At 48.8% G+C, this 20,965-nt stretch overlaps 2 protein-coding genes across 2 annotated transcripts; both read right to left on the bottom strand.

The window, feature by feature from the left end:
- Nucleotides 1–7,572: 7,572 nt before the first annotated feature.
- Aoc3 (amine oxidase copper containing 3) lies at nt 7,573–14,107 on the bottom strand. Its single transcript, XM_036197095.1, has 4 exons — nt 12,243–14,107; nt 9,906–10,191; nt 9,402–9,531; nt 7,573–8,542 (listed from the first exon to the last, which is right to left on the bottom strand). Exons 1-4 carry the CDS (start codon nt 13,840–13,842, stop codon nt 8,267–8,269), a joined length of 2,292 nt encoding a protein of 763 aa, XP_036052988.1. The 5' UTR covers nt 13,843–14,107; the 3' UTR covers nt 7,573–8,266.
- Nucleotides 14,108–14,691: 584 nt separating this feature from the next.
- On the bottom strand, nt 14,692–20,497 carry Aoc2 (amine oxidase copper containing 2). The gene is made up of 4 exons (XM_036194512.1): nt 18,122–20,497; nt 15,738–16,023; nt 15,416–15,548; nt 14,692–15,158 (listed from the first exon to the last, which is right to left on the bottom strand). Exons 1-4 carry the CDS (start codon nt 19,710–19,712, stop codon nt 14,892–14,894), a joined length of 2,277 nt encoding a protein of 758 aa, XP_036050405.1. The 5' UTR covers nt 19,713–20,497; the 3' UTR covers nt 14,692–14,891.
- Between the last annotated feature and the right edge of the window lie 468 nt (nt 20,498–20,965).

The following is a 20,965-nucleotide window of genomic DNA, read 5'->3' as shown; positions in this document are numbered from 1 at the left end:
TAAAACGTAACTTTGGAGCTCACAATCCGATTTTTGTATTCTGCAGTAGCTCTGGGGGTGGAGTGGGGGGCAGGACTGCTTGATAAATATTGTTAATTGAAAACATGCTTTTGGAACACTTGGGGGAGCATTTGGTAAGCAAACGTAAAACATTTGATAAGTGATTTAGGAAACATGGCAGGGTGTAGCCTAGTTGGTGCAGAATTTGCCTCACATGCAGGAAACTCCTGCTCCATCCCCAAGCAGCACCAAGAGTAAGCAAGGCAGTACTTGGCTGTAATCCCAGCACTCAGGAGAATGAGGAGCTTCAGGCTATCCTCTGCTACATAGAGAGCTCAAGGCAAGCCTGAGCTGCAGGAGACTTGGTCTTCATTTAAAAAAAAAAAAGTAGACAGGAAGAGGGGGGCATGACAGACACACTTCTGTCATCCCTGATGAATTCCTTTGATCCTCCTTCATCTTCTTCCATGGAGGTCCCCAGTGGGTAAGGAGGACACATGTAGTGAGAGAAATGGGGAAGGGCTTCCACGGTAGAGAAAAGGGGTGTGGGGTGTGGGCAGGGGTGGGGGGTGGAGAGTGGGGGGGGAAGGCTTTGGAGAGCTTCCCTAACATAGGAAAAGCAGGTTACTGGGGGATTCTGAGGAACCCACTAATGACAGTGAAAGTGTGTCCACATCCTGGGGGGATGAGGAACCAAGGTTTGGAGCAGTGACAGACTCAGAGAGGAGCCGGGTCCCTCCCCCACCATCCCATTGTCAAGGCAGCGGAAAGGGGCCATCACTATGTCATCTAGATGAACCCTCACACTGCTAGCAGCCCAAGTTCTTTTTGCAGAGACCTCTCTCTGCGTGTGAACACAAAACACATCCAAGGGGAGAAGACAGATTTTATTCCTGGGCCAAACGTGCATGACCCTGGCCCGGGATTTAGGTTGCCTTAATAGCATATCCCAACATGGAATCCATTTCCTTAAGTTCTCATAGTTACAGACCTAAAGAAAGCCATGACACTCTCAAGTACATTGATGGAAACATCAGGTTAGCAGGATGCAGCAAAGTGGGGAGATCTCTGGTATAGGTTTATCAGATGCTATCCCACGATGTTATTCTTAGCTTTTGAGGTGTTGGGTGTTAGTTGTTTGCTAAGTGAATGTATCCCCAAAGAGTGAGTTTGTTTGTTTGGTTTGGTTTTGAGACAGGGTCTTATGTTGAGCTCACTACAGGATGGAGAATGACCTTGAACTCCTGATGCTCTTGTCTCCACTTTCCAAGTGCTGGGATTATAGGAGTGAACAACTACACCAAGCCTCAATTTTACCTTATAGTTGCAAAGACATTAGGCCAAACACACCAGTGGGTAACAGATGCCTCTTAAAGAGACTGAAAGTAGCCCAGGATAACTTAGCTCTGGATCTGCAACATTCCAACTCTCAACAACCGTGAATCAGTCAGTCAGCCCTGTAAAGTCCTTAACACAGATGTGGCTTTTTCCTGGGAATTTCAATTCTAGGAGAAGCTATGATTGTTGAATTAAATGCCTATGTTAGTTTTTTTTTTTCTCTATTTTGATAAAACACCATGACCAAAGGAACTTACAGAAGTATTTATTTTGAGTTCAGCTCCATAATGATGGGGACACATGGCCGCAGGTGGCAGACATGGCCTCCACAGGCCGGGAAGTTGAGAATTAATAAAAAGAAGAAAAGAGACTAATGGACATAATGGCGCACACCTTTAATCCCAGCACTCCGGAAGCAGAGGCAGGTGGGTCTCTGTAAATTCAAGGCCAGCCTGCTCTACATAGAAAGTTGTGGGCTATCCTGGGCTACATAGTGAAAATAATAATAAAAATTGTTAAAAAGGACTGGAAATCCTCCCCACCTCCCAAGGTTTATCCATTTCCAGCCACCCTATATACATTGTGTAAATGTACATGGCAATCAAGCCGTTTACTGGGAAATCAGCCTCCTGGAAAGGGGATTGGTCGTAGGAAGGCTCTCTCTTCGATCAGCAATTGAACATGTTCTTCTCTGTCTTGGGGCCTCACCACACTCTCATCCCTCTACCCCTGGCAACTTTTGTTTCTCTGTAAGATCAATGTAGACATCCCATCCTCTAGGACAGTGGTTCTCAATCTTCCTAACGCTGTGACCCTCTAACACAGTTGCTCATGTTGCGGTGACCCCCAACCATAACATTATTTTCCTTGCTACTTTACAGCTGTAGTCTTGCTACTGTTATGAACCATAAGGTAAATACCTGTGTTTTCTGATGGTCTTAGGTGACCCCTATGAAGGGGGGTTCAACCGTCAAGGGGGCTGTGACTCAGAGGTTGAGAACATTGCCCTAGGAGGTCTTTCCCAACCCTTCACTAATTGTCTTGTTACTTTATGACCTCTCTTTCTCTGACTGTAGAAACTGTCTTGTCTATTATTTACTCTCTTCTGTGTTTGGCATGTATAGCAGCAGGCTGAAGTCCCTGAAGAGAGGCCAGGAGAGGCCATTAGTGAGGCTGAAGACCAGAATTGAAGAGGTCATGGAGAGTAGTTGAAGCTTGGCACCCTGTGGCTTGGTACTTCTCTCTCTGAAGAGAGCCCAGGAAAGTCTATTGGTGATGGTGCAGCCTAGTTGCAGGGACCCCAGCATTTTGGAGATGCCAGTACCCTGGGACAACCCCTAGGAACAGCAATAGTTGTGGTGTGGAGCCGTTCTGAGTCCATGAGACAAACTGTGTGTGCCATAGACGGTAGAGCCAGAGAAGTATGACTACCAAGTTCTCTGAAGCCCAGAAGATTGTGAGTGGATCCCACATATTAAACACTGAGTTATTTACACTTTCAGAGTTTGGTCTTGCCTTGTTCAGATTGTGACTGTGTCCTGGTTCCTCCTCCTTAGAGTAAGAAAGCATTTAACATATTTTTCATTTTACGGGAGTCTACAGTTAAGAAACATTGGAATTTTATAGAGATTTTAGAGATTTTAGAGAGGCCTGGAACTTTGAAAGAGATTTTGGATGTTTTAAAGAGGCCAAACTTTTAAAGTCTTTGAATTTGTACAGTGTAGAACTTTTAAAGCTATACTATGTTTCATATTAACATTAACATGCCATCTTGGGGACAGATGAAATGGAAACATTGTAGATGAACAGTGATGTGTGTGTGTCAGTTGAGGAGTCAGTTGTGTTGATTAGTTTTACATCAGTTTGACTAGAGTCATTTGGGAAGAGGGACTCTCAGTTGAGAAAATGCCTCCACAATATTGGCCTATAGGCTGGGGGTCCTAGTTGCTTTAAGAAAAGCTGACTGACGCCAAGAGGAAGTGTGTCACTGTGGGGATGGGCTTTGAGGTTTCCTATGCTCAGAATACCTTCCAGGGTCTCAGACCATTTTCTTTTCTTTTTTTTTTCTTTTCTTTTTTTTGTTTTTTTGTTTTTGTTTTTTCGAGACAGGGTTTCTCTGTGTAGCTTTGCGCCCTTCCTGGATCTCACTCTGTAGAACCAGGCTGGCTTCAAACTCACAGAGATCCACCTGCCTCTGCCTCCCAAGTGCTGGGATTAAAGGTACACCACCACCACCACCACCAGGCATCAGACCATTTTCTGTTGCCTGAAAGATGTAGGACTCTCAGCTACTACTCCAGCACCATGTCTACCTGAATGCCACTATGCTCCCCACCATGATGATAATGGACTGAACCTCTGAAACTGTAAGCGAGCCACCCCAATTAAATGTTTTCTTTGTAAGAGTTGCTATGGTCATGGTGTCTCTTAGAAAGCCAAACTAAGACAGTATTCAAATCATGAATTTATGGAGGACGTTATATATTCAAACTATAGCTTTGTCTGTTCTTGGACTCCTTTTTCTTCTACCACAAGCTCTGAGTGCTGGGATTATAGGTGTACACCGCTATGCCTGACATCAAATATCTTTACTGCAAGAAAGAATTCCTCCAGGTACCTGGAGCTGGAATCTGGAACTGAACTTGGAGGCCTTTCAGAGGAGAGGCAGCTGGTACATCGCTCATAGTGAGTGTCTGAGTCTACATCCTGGAGAAGGTATAGCCACACTCTCTGTTCAACCTCAGGGTGCCCTTGCTCTGCTTCTTCTCAGGACAACAGCTCTCCATCCTAAAAGCTCCAAATGTTGGTGGTACCAGTTCCTTCAAACCATCAGGGGGTCAATCTTCACTTGCTGCTCACTACCCCTACCATCTGACCAACCTAAGGCCAATATTGTAAACAAAGCCAACGGTCTATAGAAGAAACTAGATAAGGTAGGGGGCTGAAGGCCCATTGCGGCCCTCCTGACTTGAGCTGGATTGAGGTTCTAATGATCTAGATGTCCACTTCCCCCATACCCCACCACCATTGGTGGGCTAGGGAAGGTGGTGAGATATAGACACATTTCAAACACATAGCCACGTTTTTGTATGGAACTGTGTGCTCCATCACACATATACATACACACTACTATATATACATACTCTGGCTCTTTGTCTAGAGATGGGCATTAAGCAAATGTGTTTCAATGAACTAAATGGTGGCAGATAGCGGTCCCTTGTTGCCCTTCCCACTAGCAATGATGCTGCCAGAGGCCTGGAGAAGGGACTATAAAAGGATGGTGACTTAGTTAAGAATATCATCACTGGGTTGGGGATTTAGCTCAGTGGTAGAGTGCTTGCCTAGCAAGCATAAGGCCCTGGGTTCAATCCTCAGCTAAAAAAAAAAAAAAAAAAAAAAGAATATCATATCTGTGATGAAATACCATGGCCAGAAACAACCTGAGGAGGAAAGGGTTTATTTGGCTTACACTTCTGTATCATAGTCCATCACTGAAGGAAGTCAGAACAGGAACTCAAACAGGGCAGGAATCTGGAGGCAGGAGCTGATGCAGAGGCCATGAAGAAGAGCTGCTGACTGGCTCTCCCCACATGACTTGTTCAGCCTGCTTTCTTATAGAACCCAAGACCACCAGCCCAGGGACAGTATCACCCACAATGGCCTGGGCCCTCCTCCATCAATCACTAATTAAGAACATGCTCCACAGGCTAAGCCGGGTGGTGGTGGCGCACACCTTTAGTCCCAGCACTCGGGAGGCAGAGGCAGGTGGATCTTTGTGAGTTGGAGGCCAGCCTGGGCTACAGAACTAGTTCTAGGACAGCCAGGGCTACACAAAGAAACCCTGTCTCAAGAAACAAACCAAAAGGAAAAAAAAAAAGAGAGAGAGAGAGAGAAGAAAAAAAGGAAATGCTCCACAGGCTTGCCTACAGTCCAATCTCATGGAGGCGATTTCTTAATGGAGGTTCCCTTCTTTCCCACGACTCTATCTAGCATTGTTGTCGTAAAACTCACCAGCAAAATGGGAACCAAAAGATGTGCATTTAAAGGAGAACTTAATTAAGTTGGAAGAATGGGGAGTTATGAAGTCAGAATGCACAACTGACCACACATCCCCTTGGCCTCCACCTCTTCATCTGCTTGTTCTTCATCCTTCTCTGTCCGCCCCAGGCCCCATTATCAATGAAGCCAGCCACTGTCGGCCCTGCGCCTTGCTGACATCTACCCCCTGTTCTTTGGAATCTGTTTTCTCTCCACCCGCTGACTCCTTCCTTCCTGATCCATAGTTCCACATCAACCTGTGGGAGAACAGAGGATTGGAGCAGGACAGAGGGAAGGAGGCGAAAGGATCCACGGCGTCTGAGCTCTTGAACACCTCATCTCTCTGTTCAGAAACTGAGCAGCACAAAAAACTGTTCCCGGTACCTCACCTTCTGGCCCAGCCTGGGATCTGGCCAAGCTGAAGCCCCCATCCCACTGCTTCTCATTATCCCTCCCCTGAGAGGCAATGGAGATGGAGGGAGCTATCGGCTGGACTTTAACATTTCCTCAGAATTGATACAAGAAAGGCAAGGCACAGGCAGTATTGCGGGCCACCTACTTCTTTAGGTCTCAAGACCTCAGGCTATCCACTCCCCCACCACGCAGGATGTTTATTTAAAAAGAAAAGAAAAGAAAAAAAAAAAAGAAAGAAAGAAAGAAAAGACAGTCCATGATTGAACCCACTTATTTATTTTGATGAAGCAATATAGTCACATGGTTCAAAACTCAGGATATTCCCAGAATGGCATGCAGTACACAATGTCTGCTCTCACCCATCTTCCTCCCCGGAGGTAAACGATGTTACTCATTTTTCAATGCAGAAATAAACAAATATGCACTTTTATTTTTGGTTTTTCTTTTGTCTTTAAAGTATTCTTTTATTTCTATTTATATGTCTGTGTCTGTGTGGGAGTATGTGCCTGAGTATAGGTACCCATGAAGAGGACATTGGCTCTTCTGGAGCTGGGGTATTCCAGGTAGTTGAGAGCACTGAATATGGATGCTGGAAACTGAACTTGGGTCCCCTGCAAGAGCAGTGTGCCCACTCCTAACCACTGAGCCATCTCTCTACTGCCTTTCTTTCATTTTTAGTGGTACTGAGAATTAAGCCCAAGACCCTGTACATAATGGGCAAAAAAAAAAAAAAAAAAAAAAAAAAATCTATCTATTGTAAAGCTGTGCCTTGGAGCCAGGCAGTGGTGGCAGACGCCTGTAATCCTTGCACTTGGGAGGCAGAAGCAGGAGGATCTCTTTGAGTTCCAGGCCAGCCTGGTCTACAAAGCAAGTTCCAGGAGAGCCAAGGCTGTTGCACAAAGAAACCTGTCTTGAAAAACAAAAAAAGATAAAAGGAAAACAAAAACACAAAACAAAATAGCTGTGCCTCAGGTACTCTACCACTGAGCCACATTTCTAGCCCTGGGATTTGTGAGATAAGGTCTCACTATGTAGCTCAGCCAAGCCCCCAACATGGAGTCTGGGATTACAGCTGTGCACCATCACATCCCTCTATATTCTCCTCCCTTTAAAAACACGAGCTGGGAATGAACTATAAACATCTCTACATGCCCTTTCCCTCTGAAGGTTACTACTAACAGTTTTTAGCTTAGTTGGATTGCACTGTAAGACTGTGTCACAATGGGCCTGGCCTGGTCAGTCTGCTTGGGAATGATGTGCCTTGTTTCCAGTCACTTGGTGTTTCCTTGTACTGTCCCTGTCCAGATCTCAAGAAAGTCAAACAGTGATGGGAAACGGTGAAAAGCAGGTCCCTCCAAACTGGGTCTCTCTCTCTCTCTCTCTCTCTCTCTCTCTCTCTCTCTCTCTCTCTCTCTCATAATCATTTGCATGCTTGCCTCTGAGTGCACAGCCTTTGTTTTGGGCATGGAGTCTCAGGGATTTCTGTTTCTCACCTGTGAGGTCAACACATGGTTTCTATTCCACTGTCCCAAACTGACTACTGCAGGGCACAGAGGCCATGGTCATGCAGAGCCGTGGAATAAAATAACCATTTGTCATAACCCCAGCCACTCCAAGCTGCCTGTTGTCTAGGCCGTTTTCTTACACAGTGCAGTGCAGGGCTGTAGCAGGGACAACTCCTACTCATTTTTTTTTTCCTGTGTAGTTTTGGCGCCTTTCCTGGAACTCACTCTGTAGCCCAGGCTGGCCTTGAACTCACAGAGATCCGCCTGCTCTGCCTCCCGAGTGCTGGGATTAAAGGCGTGCGCCACCACCGCCTGGCCAACTCCTACTCTTGATACGTGGTAGATGATAGGAGACAAACAAGCTTGGTCATTTCCAATAAGACGTTCCATTGCATCTTTGAGATTTCCACTGCCTTGGGACCAGAGGAGATGAGGGCTGAGAGGATATGAAGGACAGACATCCCTTTGGACTGAGTTGTAAGAGCAAGCAGGAATCCAGGCGGTGTGGTCGAGAGGAAGGAGAGACAGAAGAGGCTTAAGTGAAGAGGAATGTGGATGGGAACCCTTTCACAGCTCGTCTGGATGGTCAAGAGTCAGGGAGTCCCTACTTTGGGGTCTCTAGAGAATTATCCTCATTGCAGAGTTCTCAAAGTGACCATAACATTTTTAATAAATTCCAAAAAGAAAAAGGAAAAAAGGAACCGTCTGAAAAAGCCCATTGCCATCATTCCAGACTCCTAGCCAGGAACTCAGTACAGCCACTCTCAACAAAGGCCAGTGTCCCTGTGTGTCGGGCATCATGCTCAGGATGTTCCGGGCAGGGAGAGAGAGACAGGAAGTGCAGCAGAAGAGAGAGGAGACATTAGAGATGTGTGGACAGAAGGAACCAGATGGCCCTGTACACTGCCAGCTGCTGCTCTCCCCACCTCTTATCCCAGGGACCTTGGCTGGACTGTCCATCCACGGGACACTTATTTGTGAATAAAGCCTCCATGGGAGAAGGCAGGAAGGTCTGGCGCACAGGTGGCAGTCTGGGACAAGCAAGCCAGGGGGTTGACCTCACAGGCATTGGCATCCTGGTCGCCTTGGAAATAGACGGAGTCAGCAGAGAAGAAGGAGGGATCTTCATCAAAGAAGTTGTAGGGTCGGAGGAAAAAGCCCACCCCGTTCCCCACAGTCACCGTGTTTGGAACGTCTTCTGCATGTGGGATGTGCAAAAAACCAGCTGTCACCCAGGCTACCAAGTCCTAACAGGAGAGAAAAAAAGAAGATGGTGAGGTTGGTTAGACACAGTCTCCCTACACAGTGGCCTGTTCACGAATCTCTGAATCTTTAAACAGTGTCTCCTTTGGATGTCCCAGAAGTTGAAACGTAAAAAGCTCATTCCATTTTAGGAACAATGGCTGCCTCCTTGAGACTGGCTTGCACCTTCATCTCTGATGCCTTTTACCTACTCACCCTGGAGCGTGATCACTATAGGCTACTTCTGCTTTTCTTTCCTAATTCTCTAAGAGCCTCCAGGGTGTAACTCTGGAACCGGGGCATTCAGGCCTTAGAAGGTAGGAGCAGATTGACATGTAGAATGCACCCTTCAAGGCAGGGATGAGAATTGTGGTCTGTGTTTGTCTTCTGGTAACTTCTAGCCCTCTGTGAATCCTCAGGCCTGGAAAGGGCTCAGTCGACAAAGCTGGGACTTTGAGGGCTTTAGGACCCAGTAGTTTGCACATGACTTCTTACCTCTGGAAAAGTCTCTCTAGGGCAGTGGCTCTCAACCTATGGGTCACGACCCCTTTTGTGGGGTTACACACCAGATATCCTGTATACTAGATATTTATATTATGATTCATAATAGTAGCAAAATTACAGTTATGAAGTAGCACTGAAATAATTTCATGGTTGGGGTCACCACCACATGAGGAACTGTACTAAAGGGTTGCAGCATTAGGAAGGTTGAGAACCACTGATCTAGAGGTAAGGATCACATCCAGTAATGTGCAAAAGGCAAACTCCTCTTCTGAGGAGATCAGATGGTTTTCAGGGACCCATCTGAAGGGAGGTTAAGCTCATCCTTGTACCCAATCTCTGTTCATCCCACCATCAGCTCACCTGTCCAGCAATGGTCTCATTGTTGAGGAATTCAGTGAAATCCACAGTGGGGGTCCATGGGTCATTCTGGTTGAAGATGCTAGAGCTACTAGGCTCCTCCTCTTTCCTCCGTGTCACAGCCAAGTGGTACCTAGAAGGGCACTGTTTAGGTCTCCATGGTTGTTAAGCCCATCATGATACCCATTCATGATGGAAGCAAGCTCTGTGCTCTGACAGACTTCCATACCTACTCACACAGCAACACCAGCTTGTAGATCTCCTGACACCACACTGAAGGGTCATGTCATACCCCTGCCATTTCAAGTACAACCTGCCCCTACCACCAAGACAGAAAAGGGCTCTTCCCTGGCTTTAGTCCTCTAAGATGAAATGACACCCCACCCCACCCCTTGTGCCCAGAGACAGGCAGTGTTTGAAACAATATGAACTGTTTCCAGGGTCCCTCTGCTCCTGATGCCTCCCAGGGCTCACCTCCCCAACCTTCTCTGATCATCCGCCACTCACCTTCCCCAGCTGATGGATTTCTCTATGGGGCTTTTCTGGGGCAGTGGCTCCCCAGCAAAGCTGAATATCTGGATGCGGTAGCCTCTCCTATGACCCCACTTGTTGCTGTGGTTACTGGCCAGGTATAGGTAGCGTGGGGTGGCACCCCCCAGGGGGAAGGTAGCCTCTTCTTCTGTCTCCAGTAGCTTCCGAGTCACCTGCAACCTCTGTATCTGGTACTCAGGACTCCAAGGTACATTCATGGGGACAAAAGCCATGTCCTCTGCCCAGGCCCAGTTCTTCAACCCTGTGTAAAGTGTTTATGGGCAAGTTATTCGACCGCTCCGGACATTTCTGCATCCACCTGGCTTCAGAGTAGGGACCAAAGTGTACCCAGGAGTGACTGGTTCTTTGCTTTACTCCCTGTCCCAAGATCTCCCCAGTCCTTCAGACAAAACTATTAACCTTTAAATTGGAATATTCAGGTACTGGAGATCAGGCTCAGAGTGCATACTGCTCTTTCACAGGTCTGGAGTTTGTCTCCCAGAACCCATGCTGAACCTCTCCAAAGTGTCTGGAACTCCAGCTCCAGGGGGATCCAACACCTCTGGTTACCAGGGGCATGTACAACTCATGTACACAACCCATAGACACAGAAGTAACAACAAAAAAGAAATCTGTTTGTTTGTTTGGTTGGTTGGTTTTGGGGTTTTTTTGAGACAGGGTTTCTCTGTCTAGTCCTGGCTGTCCTGGAACACACTCTATAGACCGTGCTGGCCTTGAACTCAGAGATGAGCTTGCTTTGATTCCTTCCTTCCTCCCTTCCTTCCTTCCTTCCTCCCTCCCTTCCTTCCTTCCTCCCTCCCTCCCTCCCTCCCTCCCTCTCTTCCTCCCTCCCTCCCTCCCTCCCTTCCTTCCTTCCTTCCTCCCTCCCTCCCTCCCTCCCTCCCTCCCTTTCTTCCTTCCTTCCTTCCTTTTTTTCTTTTGTGGCCTGCACTTATCCCTGCGGACAGAGTTGAATAAACTATGTCACTACCCTCAGGCTCTCACAGGCTCACAGGGGTCAGAGAATCCACACCCTGGCTTTGTAGGGTGAGGAGGCCTGGGTGAAACAGGATCAGTATTCCAGGACTATAGGTGCAGGCAGGGACAGGGTTGCCTCAACCCCCAGGACACTGTTTCTGTCTACCCTTAAAGGATATCATCAAAAGAAATGTCCTGGAAGGGCCTTCAAGGTAGGAGTAAAGCCTGAATTAAAACAGAAAACCTGTGGACTCTGTGCCCAGGACCTAGGAGCATGTGGGCACAGCCATAGCAGAACACCAGGGAGACTCTTGGGGTGGGCAGAGCTGGCAGAAGTGAAGTAAGTTCTTCTGCAGGCGACATCCTGCAGCTGCAGGCGGGTATTCATGGGACAGCTCTCTGTACACAGAGTGGATCCCAGAATTAAAAGTGCCGAGATGGGCTGACACTGGCGGTGGTGGCGCACGCCTTTAATCCCAGCACTCAAGAGGCAGAGGCAGGCAGATCTCTGTGAGTTTGAGGCCAGCCTGGTCTAGAAAGCGAGACAGCCAGAACACCGAGGGCTATACAGAGAAATCCTGTCTCCAAAAATAGGAATGGAAAGAATGTGACTCTGTGAGAACTCTGAGATATTTCATATTCAGAACAGAAAAAAAAAATCAGGTGATGATTCAATGTAGGGGAGGAAAAAATGGAAAGACGATTTTCAGGAAATCATGGAGCCTTGGCTGTCTGTGTGACCACAAACTCCAGGAGCCTCCTAGAACTCTCCACAGTATTTACTATACCGCTGCACTGAAGCGAATGGTGTCCAGAAAGAAATGAAAAACCAGGGAAGCAGAGGGCCCAACTCCCAAAGAAATGCAGAGGAATGGTTTTTTCAAGCCTGACTTGCATGCACAGGGACTCAGCAAACCCAAACACATCCTCAGACACTGCCGCACCACAGGCCAGGCGGAGCTGATCTGGAAAATAAACAGCTGCTTGCTTGAACAGAGGCCCATGTAAGCTCAAGAGACTCTGTGAAAGCAGATCCTGCCTTCTCCCTGAGCTTAGCCATTCCCAAGACTTCCTAAGGTCACACGTATAGAAACTGGCAGCTTTGCACCCAGCTAGGCAGCTAAGATCCAAGTAAATCCTGTTGCCACCTCTCTCCCAGCCAGCCCAAAAGGAAGCCAAATCTTTCTTTCCAGCAGAGGATTGAACCCAGGGCCTTGCACTTGCTAGGCAAGTGCTCTACCATTGAGCTGAATCCCCAACCCAACCAAATCTTTCTTTTGTGAATGACACTTATTCCCCTCCTGGAAGACCCTTATCTCCCTCAGGATATCTTACCTGCCACATCCAGGTCCACTTTGTAGTGAGCACTGTGGGCATGCACCGTGCCCAGTGTGTGCTCCCCAACTCGGTTTCCAAACCTTTCACCAGCACCGAAGAAGAATGCTGAGCTGATGTAGCCTGTGGCATGGAATTTGATTTCTATAGCCCCGTTGGGGTGGAAGATCATGTCCCACACATAGTCATAATTGAGCAAGGTAGCCACAGATCTGACCACGAGCATGGTTTCCACAACACCCCCAAAATAGTGGGAGTAGAAATCTGAGTGGTGTCGCCGTAGCGGGAGGCCCTGGTTCTGTTCAAACACACAAAATGCATCGCGTAGTGTCTTGGGGGCTTGAGATTCCTGAAGGAAATGCCAGTCCATGTAGGTGGCGAGGTAAGGACAGTCCACCCCACGGGTCAGGGAGGTAGAGTATTTGCCAATGCCAAAGCTACCGTCCATATAGCAGGTCGTCATTGCTGCTGGTGAATTGCCACCATACAGGGCTATGGCCTCCTGGACACTGATTTCATAGGCCACTCTCTCCCCTTGAAAGCGGACATCAAAGACCCTTGGGCCACTGAAAGCTCCAAGGCCAAAAGAGAAAGTCCACAATGAGGAGGCTACTCGATTCCCCTGAACACTGAAGCGGGGTCCCTGGGGATGAAACTGCAGGGGGGGAGCTGGACCTGGTGGCACTGAGGACTTTAGAGACCAGGACCCACCTGTGCCATTGGCTGGTACCACCATCACATTTACCTGGCCGGCCTCAAATTGGTCCTCCAGATAAGCCAGACTCTCAAAGTAGCGGCCTTGATAAAATACCTTCTGGATGGTCCATAGGGCAGGGTCCAGGGCCTTGTGGTTTATCAGCAGCTCCAAGCCAATAGGGTGTAGGTAAAAACCAGCCCCTGAGAGGTTGTAGTACAAACCAAACCAGGTGGCCCGGTCCCCTGATTGAAGACCACGGGGGGCTGAAGTCATTTTTAGCAGGTTGTGTCCCCAGTGTTTGTAGAAGCAACAATGATGGAGAAGCCCAGAAATCTGGGGCAGCTCTCTGTGGAAGACCATTTCCTCGATATCCATATACTCTTTGGCTAGCACAGGGCGCCGGTAATAGGGTATAGGCCCACCATGACGCTCCACAGTCACATCCCTCATGTAGGAGGGGTGAGGCAGAGGCCCCACCACCAGCTCAGTCACATTGGGCTGGGGTTGTGCACCAAAGAAGATGATGGCCAGCGCCTCCCGGGCAGGTGGGGGACCCCCTCTGTCCAGGTGGGCCAGGGCTGCAGACTTAGCAGGCAGCTGCAGCTCCACTGAGAAGACACAGTTGTCCGAGGGCCGAGCCTGGGCTGCATCCACCAGCCCTGGCCCCAGGTGCTTGGTCAGAAAGTTCATCACAGCTGTCAGCTCCTCAGGGCTCAGGTCTGCAAACAGCTGGCTCTGGTCAGGGTGTGTCCAGGGCTGGGCACTAGGATGAATGGAAGGACAATGGGGAGGTGGGCCCATTCCACCTCCATCTCCGCTCCTACCAGCTAACAAGACACAAACCAAGGCAAAGATGGTGATAACAGCCAATGCCAGAAGCACCAGGGTGGTCTTCTGGGTCATTGTTCTTGAAGATGGACAGGCTTTTAGCAGAAAACGTTCTGGACGCTAGCAGAACCGTCTTTGTTTCCTGATGCTTTTGCTGAGGGTGGCGAGCAGGGAGGCTGGAGCCGGAGTTGGGAGGCGGGTCTGAGCTGGCTGCAGTGATATCCACAGACCTTACATGGCTTTGTCCTCCAGCTTCCAAATCAGACTGTGCTCTCTGGGTCAGCGTTTAGGTTGAGAGAAGGGGAGGATTCCAGCCTGTGCATGGAAACCCACTACCAGTAAGGAGTGGGGTCTGCTCCATAGGCCTGTGCCCCTCAGACCAAGTTCTTCCCCAACTCCCACCTGTCTAGGGCCAGAGCTTTCTCTGCTTTCTCTATGAAGTATTGTTTTGCCAAGGAAACCCCCACTTCCAGCCTCTTTCCCAAGAAACATTCCTTGGCCAGGTCTACACTCCCTCCCTGTGGACCTTTCTGTTGCTAAATTTCCTTGGCTAGGGTTCTTAATATTCTCCTGGGAACTCCACATGCCTTAAAAAGCCAAAGAGAATAAACTCAAGTCAAATTTTTGCAAACCATTTTATTGTCAATTACACATAACAACCATTCTTTTTAGATACACATGCATAAGATAAGTCCTGGTATAATGCGAACCCCAGCAAGTTTTGAAATGGTAGGATTTGTGGTATTTTGTTTGAGATTCCAAACACATTTTTAAAATAAATTATCATTTAAATAACTAGCAGGAGCCCGGAGCAGTGGTACATGTCTTTAATCCCGGTAATGCAGAGGCAGAGGCAGACGGATCTCTACCGAGTTGAAGCCAGCTTGGTCTATTTGGCAAGTTCTAGGACAGCCAGGGCTACACAGAAAGACCCTGTCTCAAATAGAAACAAACAACAAAAGAAAACACAGGAGGCAAGAATCAGCCCTGAAGAGAAACCCAAGGGTTTAGTGTGGAAAGAGGCTGTTTTCTAAGGAACAGAGGGTGGGGTACTGGGGAGGGGGCAGGTAGGACAGAAGAGGTGTATGCATCTCACTCCCTGGGGCCTTACCCCATCCTCAGGCCTATAAGCCTTCATAAGAAAAGGAGGGCAAGTTAGGGACACAGGCTGCCAGCTGTGGGGTACAGGCCACAGGGTTGACACTGCAGAGCCCCGCATCCTGGTCCTTCTCAAAGTAGACGCTGCCAGGGGAGAAGATAGAGGGATCTTCATCGAAGAAATTATAGGGTCGGAGCAAGAAGCCCACGCTGTTCCCCACAGTCACTGTGTTGGGGATGTCCTCAGCATGGGGGATGTGCAGGAAACTGGCTGTCACCCAAGCCACCAGATCCTGTAGGAAGGAGAAGAGGGAGGCCTTTGGAGGCAAAGACTCTCCTCTTAGCTACAGTTTCTCAAGCCCCAGCCTGGCTTCTGCCTCTGCCAGCCATATTCCTACACAGAACACCTCATGACCTGTGAAGGGAGCTGGCAGGGTGCCAGGGTCCTAACTAATTCCCCCAGGAGGGATGGCCTGTATTGGGCAGAGGCTGGATGGCCAAGATGCCAGGAAAAGAGAAGACCTTCTCCTCTATCTCTGAAGCCACTGACCTCTCCTAAGAGGGTTTCATTGTTGATGAAGTCAGCAAAGGCCATCTTTGTCGGGGTCCGCAAGTCATTCTGGTAATAGATGCTGCTGCTGAAGCCCTCTTCCTCCTTCCTCTGGGTCACCACAAGCTGGTATCTGACCAGGAATTGTAAGAAGGTAATGTTGGAAAGATCAAAGCTGTACTGGCCTACAAGCCCCTTGGCTCAGATTCTAAGACCATTTCCCATCCCACATCTACTTGAATCTGAAGGCAGGTCCAGGGTCTGTGAGTGCTTCTGGGGGACAAAGTCCTTCCCTCACACCCATTCCCAGGGCCCTCCTCACCTCCCCCAGCTGAGAGCCCTTTCCACGTCGCTCTCCAAAGGTACATGTACACCAAGAGGGCTGTGGATCTGGATTCGGTACCCGCGCTGGTGGCCCCAGGCATTGGTCTGGTTGGTAGCCAGGTAAAGGTATCGAGGAAGGGGGCTCCCCCAGGAAAATGCAGCCAGATCCTCCCTGCTCAGGACCTGCCTGGTCAGCTGTAGGCGCTGTAGCTGATGCTCCGGGTTCCAGGGAGCTGCTACAGGCTTAAACACCGTATCTTCAGCAACCACCCAGTTTTTCAAACCTGTCAGGGCAAGGGAAGGGAGAGTTCTACACTGGGGTGAGGTGGCTTGCACAGGATCCTTGGTCTCATCTCGATGCCTGTATTTCTGGCCTGACCGAAGGCATCAGAGTATCCTGTGCTGGGAGTCACGAGCTCAGGCAAGTGCTAGGCTGGTTTCTTCCAACCCACCATTTCAATCAGATAATCATTAGTCACATGTGGCTACATATATTAAAAATTCAGTTCTCCAGACACACTAGCTGTATTTAAAGAGCTCTCAGTATTGCTAAGCACAGTGGTATATACCTGCAATCCAGCACCTGGGAGGCAGAGGCAGGAGATGATTGCAAAGTCAAGGCCAGACTGATCTACATAGAGAGCTCCAAGATAATCAGGGCTACAGTGAGACCCTGTTTTTAAAAAAGAAAAGGAAAAAAGGAAGTATATCCAAAGCCAGTCTACTATACAGAGCAACCCAGTTTTAAATAAACTGCTTGGCAGTCATATACAGCTAGAGACTCTTATGGACAGCCACAACACACAAGGCTCTATTAGCATCGACCCACCCAGCAGACCCTAGAGCAGTTTGCTTCTCTTACCTTCTGAATCTCTGTGGCAAACATAATACTGTTTTATGGCTATGTTCAATACATGAAAAAGCATATATGCTGACTGAAACTTTCCTGTGACTTGACTGAGAGACTTGAAGTGACCTGGAAGACCCAGACCTCTTCCACGGCCCCTGCATATTCCTCTCAGCTCTAGGACTCCATTCTCTTAGCACAGGGGACGCTACTGCCAATGTCTTTGGGAAGTAAGCTTCACAGCTTTCCACTACCAAGGAGCTTCTCAAATCCTAGCCTGCACTCAAACCCTGCATCTCCCAACACAGTACTTGATCACTTTTTCCTTCAGGCTCAGGACATTTGGTTCCCTTAAATGTGACCATGATACACACACGAGAGAAACCTAGTATCTGGTAGCAGGCTCTATTATGCCCAAAGATGTTGAGGATTTTCTAAGTGGAGAGTCACAGTCTAAGTATGGCAGATTATATTATAATCTATGGCCATCATGTTAGTTTTTGTTCTTCTGCTCCCTACCACCACCACCACCCCCACCAAAAGCCACCACCAACAGGGTGGAGAGATGGCTCAGAGGTTAAGAGCACTGCTTGTTCTTCCAAAGGTCCTGAGTTCAATTCCCAGCAACCACAGGGTGGCTCCCAACCATCTGTAATGAGATCTGGTGCCCTCTTCTGGCTTGCAGTGGTATGTGCAGACAGAACACTGAATACATCTTTAAAAAAAAAACAAAACAAAACACTACAAAGTATAGTGTGCAACACACACATGCCAGGGCTTCATGCTCAAGACAATGTTTCACAAGACATATGCTTTGTCAGACATTACGCTTGGGCAGCCACTTCCTGTTCCATCTCCACTGCCTCCTTAGTTTCCCCAACTGTGAAATTGAGGTCTGGTAGATTTTTCTTTATGGGTCCACATCTGTGCTTTGATGAGTTGTTTTCTCTCCTCCACAGAATCTGCAGAAGCAGCCTATCCCAGGCTTGCCCTAAGAGGGGACTGCTCATAGTGATAACAGGAGAGGATGGCCTTCCCCACAGCGTAGTGTCACTAACCACAGAGCTGCCCCCAATCCCAACACCCTCCTTCCCCATACACAACACAGCATCCCCGACTCCTACTGAAAACTCTTGATTACCTCTGCTCAGGTCCATGCCCCACCCAACCACCTTAAGCTCAAGTAGCCAAGTGCTGGCTGGCTCTAGCTTCATCCAATTCCCATTGGGTCAGTTCACTGACCAAGAGGGTCCCTCAAAGTTAAGGGAGCCAGGCACAGCCATTCCATGTAAACTAGTTTCACAATTGTAAATCTGGGGGGAAGGGGGCAGAGGGTGGGAGCTGGACAAAGAAATAACTCCTTTTCATCTTTGGCCAGATACCCAGTTGTGACTGCAGTGGCACTCAGACAATCCTCCCTTCCCCTTCTGGCAACCAGAGGGTTAGAATGTCCCTCCTCTTAACCTTTCAGATTGCAGCCTGATCTGGGAGCTTCCTGCCCACTCCTATCTTCAAGCCCCAGTCCAAGAACTCACCTGCCACATCCAGGTCCAGTTTGAAGTGGAAAGCATGTGTGTGCACTGCCCCCAGCACTCTCTCCCCCACGCGGTTCCCAAAGAGGAGGCTCTCAGTTCCTCCACTCAGGAAAGCTGTGTTGATATAGCCCGTGGCATGGACACGCCCTTCAAGCGCCCCATTTGGGTACAACATAAAGTCCCAAATGTAATCATAGTTGCCCACTGATGACACCGACCTGACCACAAGGCTGGAGCTGGCCAAACCACCATAGAAATGACCCCCAATGTAATTGTGGTGTCTTCGAAGGGGTAATCCCTGGGCCTCCTCAAATATACACACAGCCCCTGGTAGCAGGTGGACTGCCCCTGTGCCTACTAGTACATGGATGTCCATCATTGTGGACTGGTAGGGGCAGTCCACCCCCCGAACCAAGGCTCGGCTGTTCCGGCCAAGCCCATAGCTGCTGTCCAAGTAACGGATCGTCATCGTCTTGGGGGAATCAGCACCATAAACAGACAGACACTCTTGGACACTGACTTCATAAGCCACACGCTCACCCTTAAACCGAATATCAAAAAGCCTCAAGCCAGTGAACACCCCATGACCAAAGGTAAATGTCCAGAGGGGGGATACCACTGAGTTTCCCTGTACATTGTACTGGGAACCCTGGGATGAGAACTGTAGAGGGGGAAGAGGGGGGTCAGGAGCGACTCGAGACCTCAGGGAGGAAGCCCCATTTGGTGTGGGTAGAGGGACCTGGACCACTTCTAGGCGGCCAGCCTTAAATTCCCATTCCAACTGGGCCAAGTCTGCATAGTAGTGCCCAAGGTAGAAGACCTGCTGGACCACCCAGCGGGCAGGGTCCAGGGCTCTGTGGTCCAGCAGTAGCTCCAACCCCACAGGGTGAAGGAATATTCCAAGACCTGAGATGTTATGGTAGAGAGCTATCCAAGTAGCCCGGTCCCCTGAACGGAAGCCACTAGCAGAAGAATGCAGAGGTGCCAACGTGGAGCCATTGTAGTTCAAGACAGAAGCCAGAAAGGTGGGTGCCTTCGGGAGCTCCACTTCTTTTAAATACCTCCAAATCTGAACAAACTCAGCTGTCAGAATGGGGCGCCGGTAATAGGGTATAGGCCCACCATGACGCTCCACAGTCACATCCCTCATGTAGGAGGGGTGAGGCAGAGGCCCCACCACCAGCTCAGTCACATTGGGCTGGGGTTGTGCACCAAAGAAGATGATGGCCAGCGCCTCCCGGGCAGGTGGGGGACCCCCTCTGTCCAGGTGGGCCAGGGCTGCAGACTTAGCAGGCAGCTGCAGCTCCACTGAGAAGACACAGTTGTCCGAGGGCCGAGCCTGGGCTGCATCCACCAGCCCTGGCCCCAGGTGCTTGGTCAGAAAGTTCATCACAGCTGTCAGCTCCTCAGGGCTCAGGTCTGCAAACAGCTGGCTCTGGTCAGGGTGTGTCCAGGGATGAATTCCAGGAGGTATGGAGGGGCACCGAGGAGGCTGGCCGGAACTGCTTTGCCTGGTCAGCAGGACATACACCAGAGCAAGCACAGTAAGCAGAGACAGTACCAGAAAGCCCAGCAGCACCTTGAGATTCATGGTTGATGCTGAGCCGCAATCAGTCCCAAGAACCGCTCTTTTCTGTTTCTGACATCAGGGCAGGGCTTATATTCAGTATGATGGAGAGAAATGGACAAAACTCCACCCCATGGGCTGGACAGGCAATTTCTGTTCTGTGGTTTGGCTCGATGTTACTTCTACACGCACAGCTTGTTCCTTCCCTAAACTCCAACTAACAGTCACTAACTATGGCATTCCATCATTTAGACAACTACCTTGTAACAAACAGTTCTGAGAAGGCAATTTTGATGCACAATCCTTTCCTTGAGTTACACACAAGTACTAATAAAATGCCTCTTTGGCAGAATGATGCCCCAACCAATAGTTCTTGGATCCTCTGCCCAGTTTAGCATTAAGCACTCAGCTCTACCTGGGACCTAGCAGTACCTGACTTGGGAGTCTCTGGCCTTATTCTATCCAGGCAGTGAGAAATACTGGTTGAGGTTCTGGGCTTTGTGTTCAGATTTGTACAATGAACCCATCTAAATTGTATAGCCTTAAAGGAACTACTTATCTCGAGTTTCTGGCGTATAAAGGCACAGTGGGGCATGGTCACTTATGTCTACAATCTTAGCACTCAAAGAGGATTATTGGGAGTTCAAATCCAGCTGGACTACACAGTGAGGTATAGGTCAGCAACCTCAGTGACAACCGCCTTAAGACATGAAACCTGTCTAAAACAAGACACAAAAGTACTCTACACATTTTGATTAAAATGTAGTAATACAGCCAGACATGGTGGCGCACGTCTTTTAATTCTAGCACTCAGGAGGCAGAGGTAGGTGGATGTCTGTGAGTTCGAGGCCAGCCTGGTCTACAACGTAAATTCCAGGACAGTTAGGACTGTTACACAGAGAAAACCAATAAAATAAAATAAAATAGCTGGGCGGTGGTGGCGCACGCCTTTAATCCCAGTACTCAGGAGGCAGAGGCAGGCAGATCTCTGTGAGTCTGAGGCCAGCCTGGTCTACAGTGAGTTCCAAGATAGCCAGAGCTGTTAAACAGAGAAGCCCTGTCTTGATAAACAAATAAATAAAATAAAATAAATGTGGTCACACACACAAGTGCTTAGTAATCCCACAGGCAGGCAGAAGCTGCTTGCTAGCTAGTGGCACTAAGCTCTGGGACAGAACAGATAGCTGTCCCTTCCTTGCTGGAGACCTTAAACCTCTGCAAAGTCTTACTGGAAAAGGGGAGGGTATTTTATTTCAGAGGGACACCAATCCCTGGGG

This window comes from Onychomys torridus, chromosome 8, assembly GCF_903995425.1.
Source record: "Onychomys torridus chromosome 8, mOncTor1.1, whole genome shotgun sequence".
In the NCBI taxonomy this organism is placed as follows: Eukaryota; Metazoa; Chordata; class Mammalia; order Rodentia; family Cricetidae; genus Onychomys; species Onychomys torridus.
Note: the sequence above shows the minus strand (reverse complement) of the source record. Positions and strands in the feature narration are given on the sequence as shown.

What these genes read in the sequence shown, in the direction of transcription:
- Aoc2 (XM_036194512.1), bottom strand. Translation starts at nt 19,712, where the DNA reads ATGAATCTCAAGGTGCTGCTGGGCTTTCTGGTACTGTCTCTGCTTACT. An exon ending in ACTGGACCTGGATGTGGCAG is followed by an intron (nt 16,024 to 18,121) that starts GTGAGTTCTTGG and finishes TTGCCCTGACAG; the next exon opens with GTTTGAAAAACTGGGTGGTT. An exon ending in ATGAAACCCTCTTAGGAGAG is followed by an intron (nt 15,159 to 15,415) that starts GTCAGTGGCTTC and finishes TCCTTCCTACAG; the next exon opens with GATCTGGTGGCTTGGGTGAC.
- Aoc3 (XM_036197095.1), bottom strand. Translation starts at nt 13,842, where the DNA reads ATGACCCAGAAGACCACCCTGGTGCTTCTGGCATTGGCTGTTATCACC. An exon ending in AGTGGACCTGGATGTGGCAG is followed by an intron (nt 10,192 to 12,242) that starts GTAAGATATCCT and finishes CACTTTACACAG; the next exon opens with GGTTGAAGAACTGGGCCTGG. An exon ending in ATGAGACCATTGCTGGACAG is followed by an intron (nt 8,543 to 9,401) that starts GTGAGCTGATGG and finishes CTCTCCTGTTAG; the next exon opens with GACTTGGTAGCCTGGGTGAC.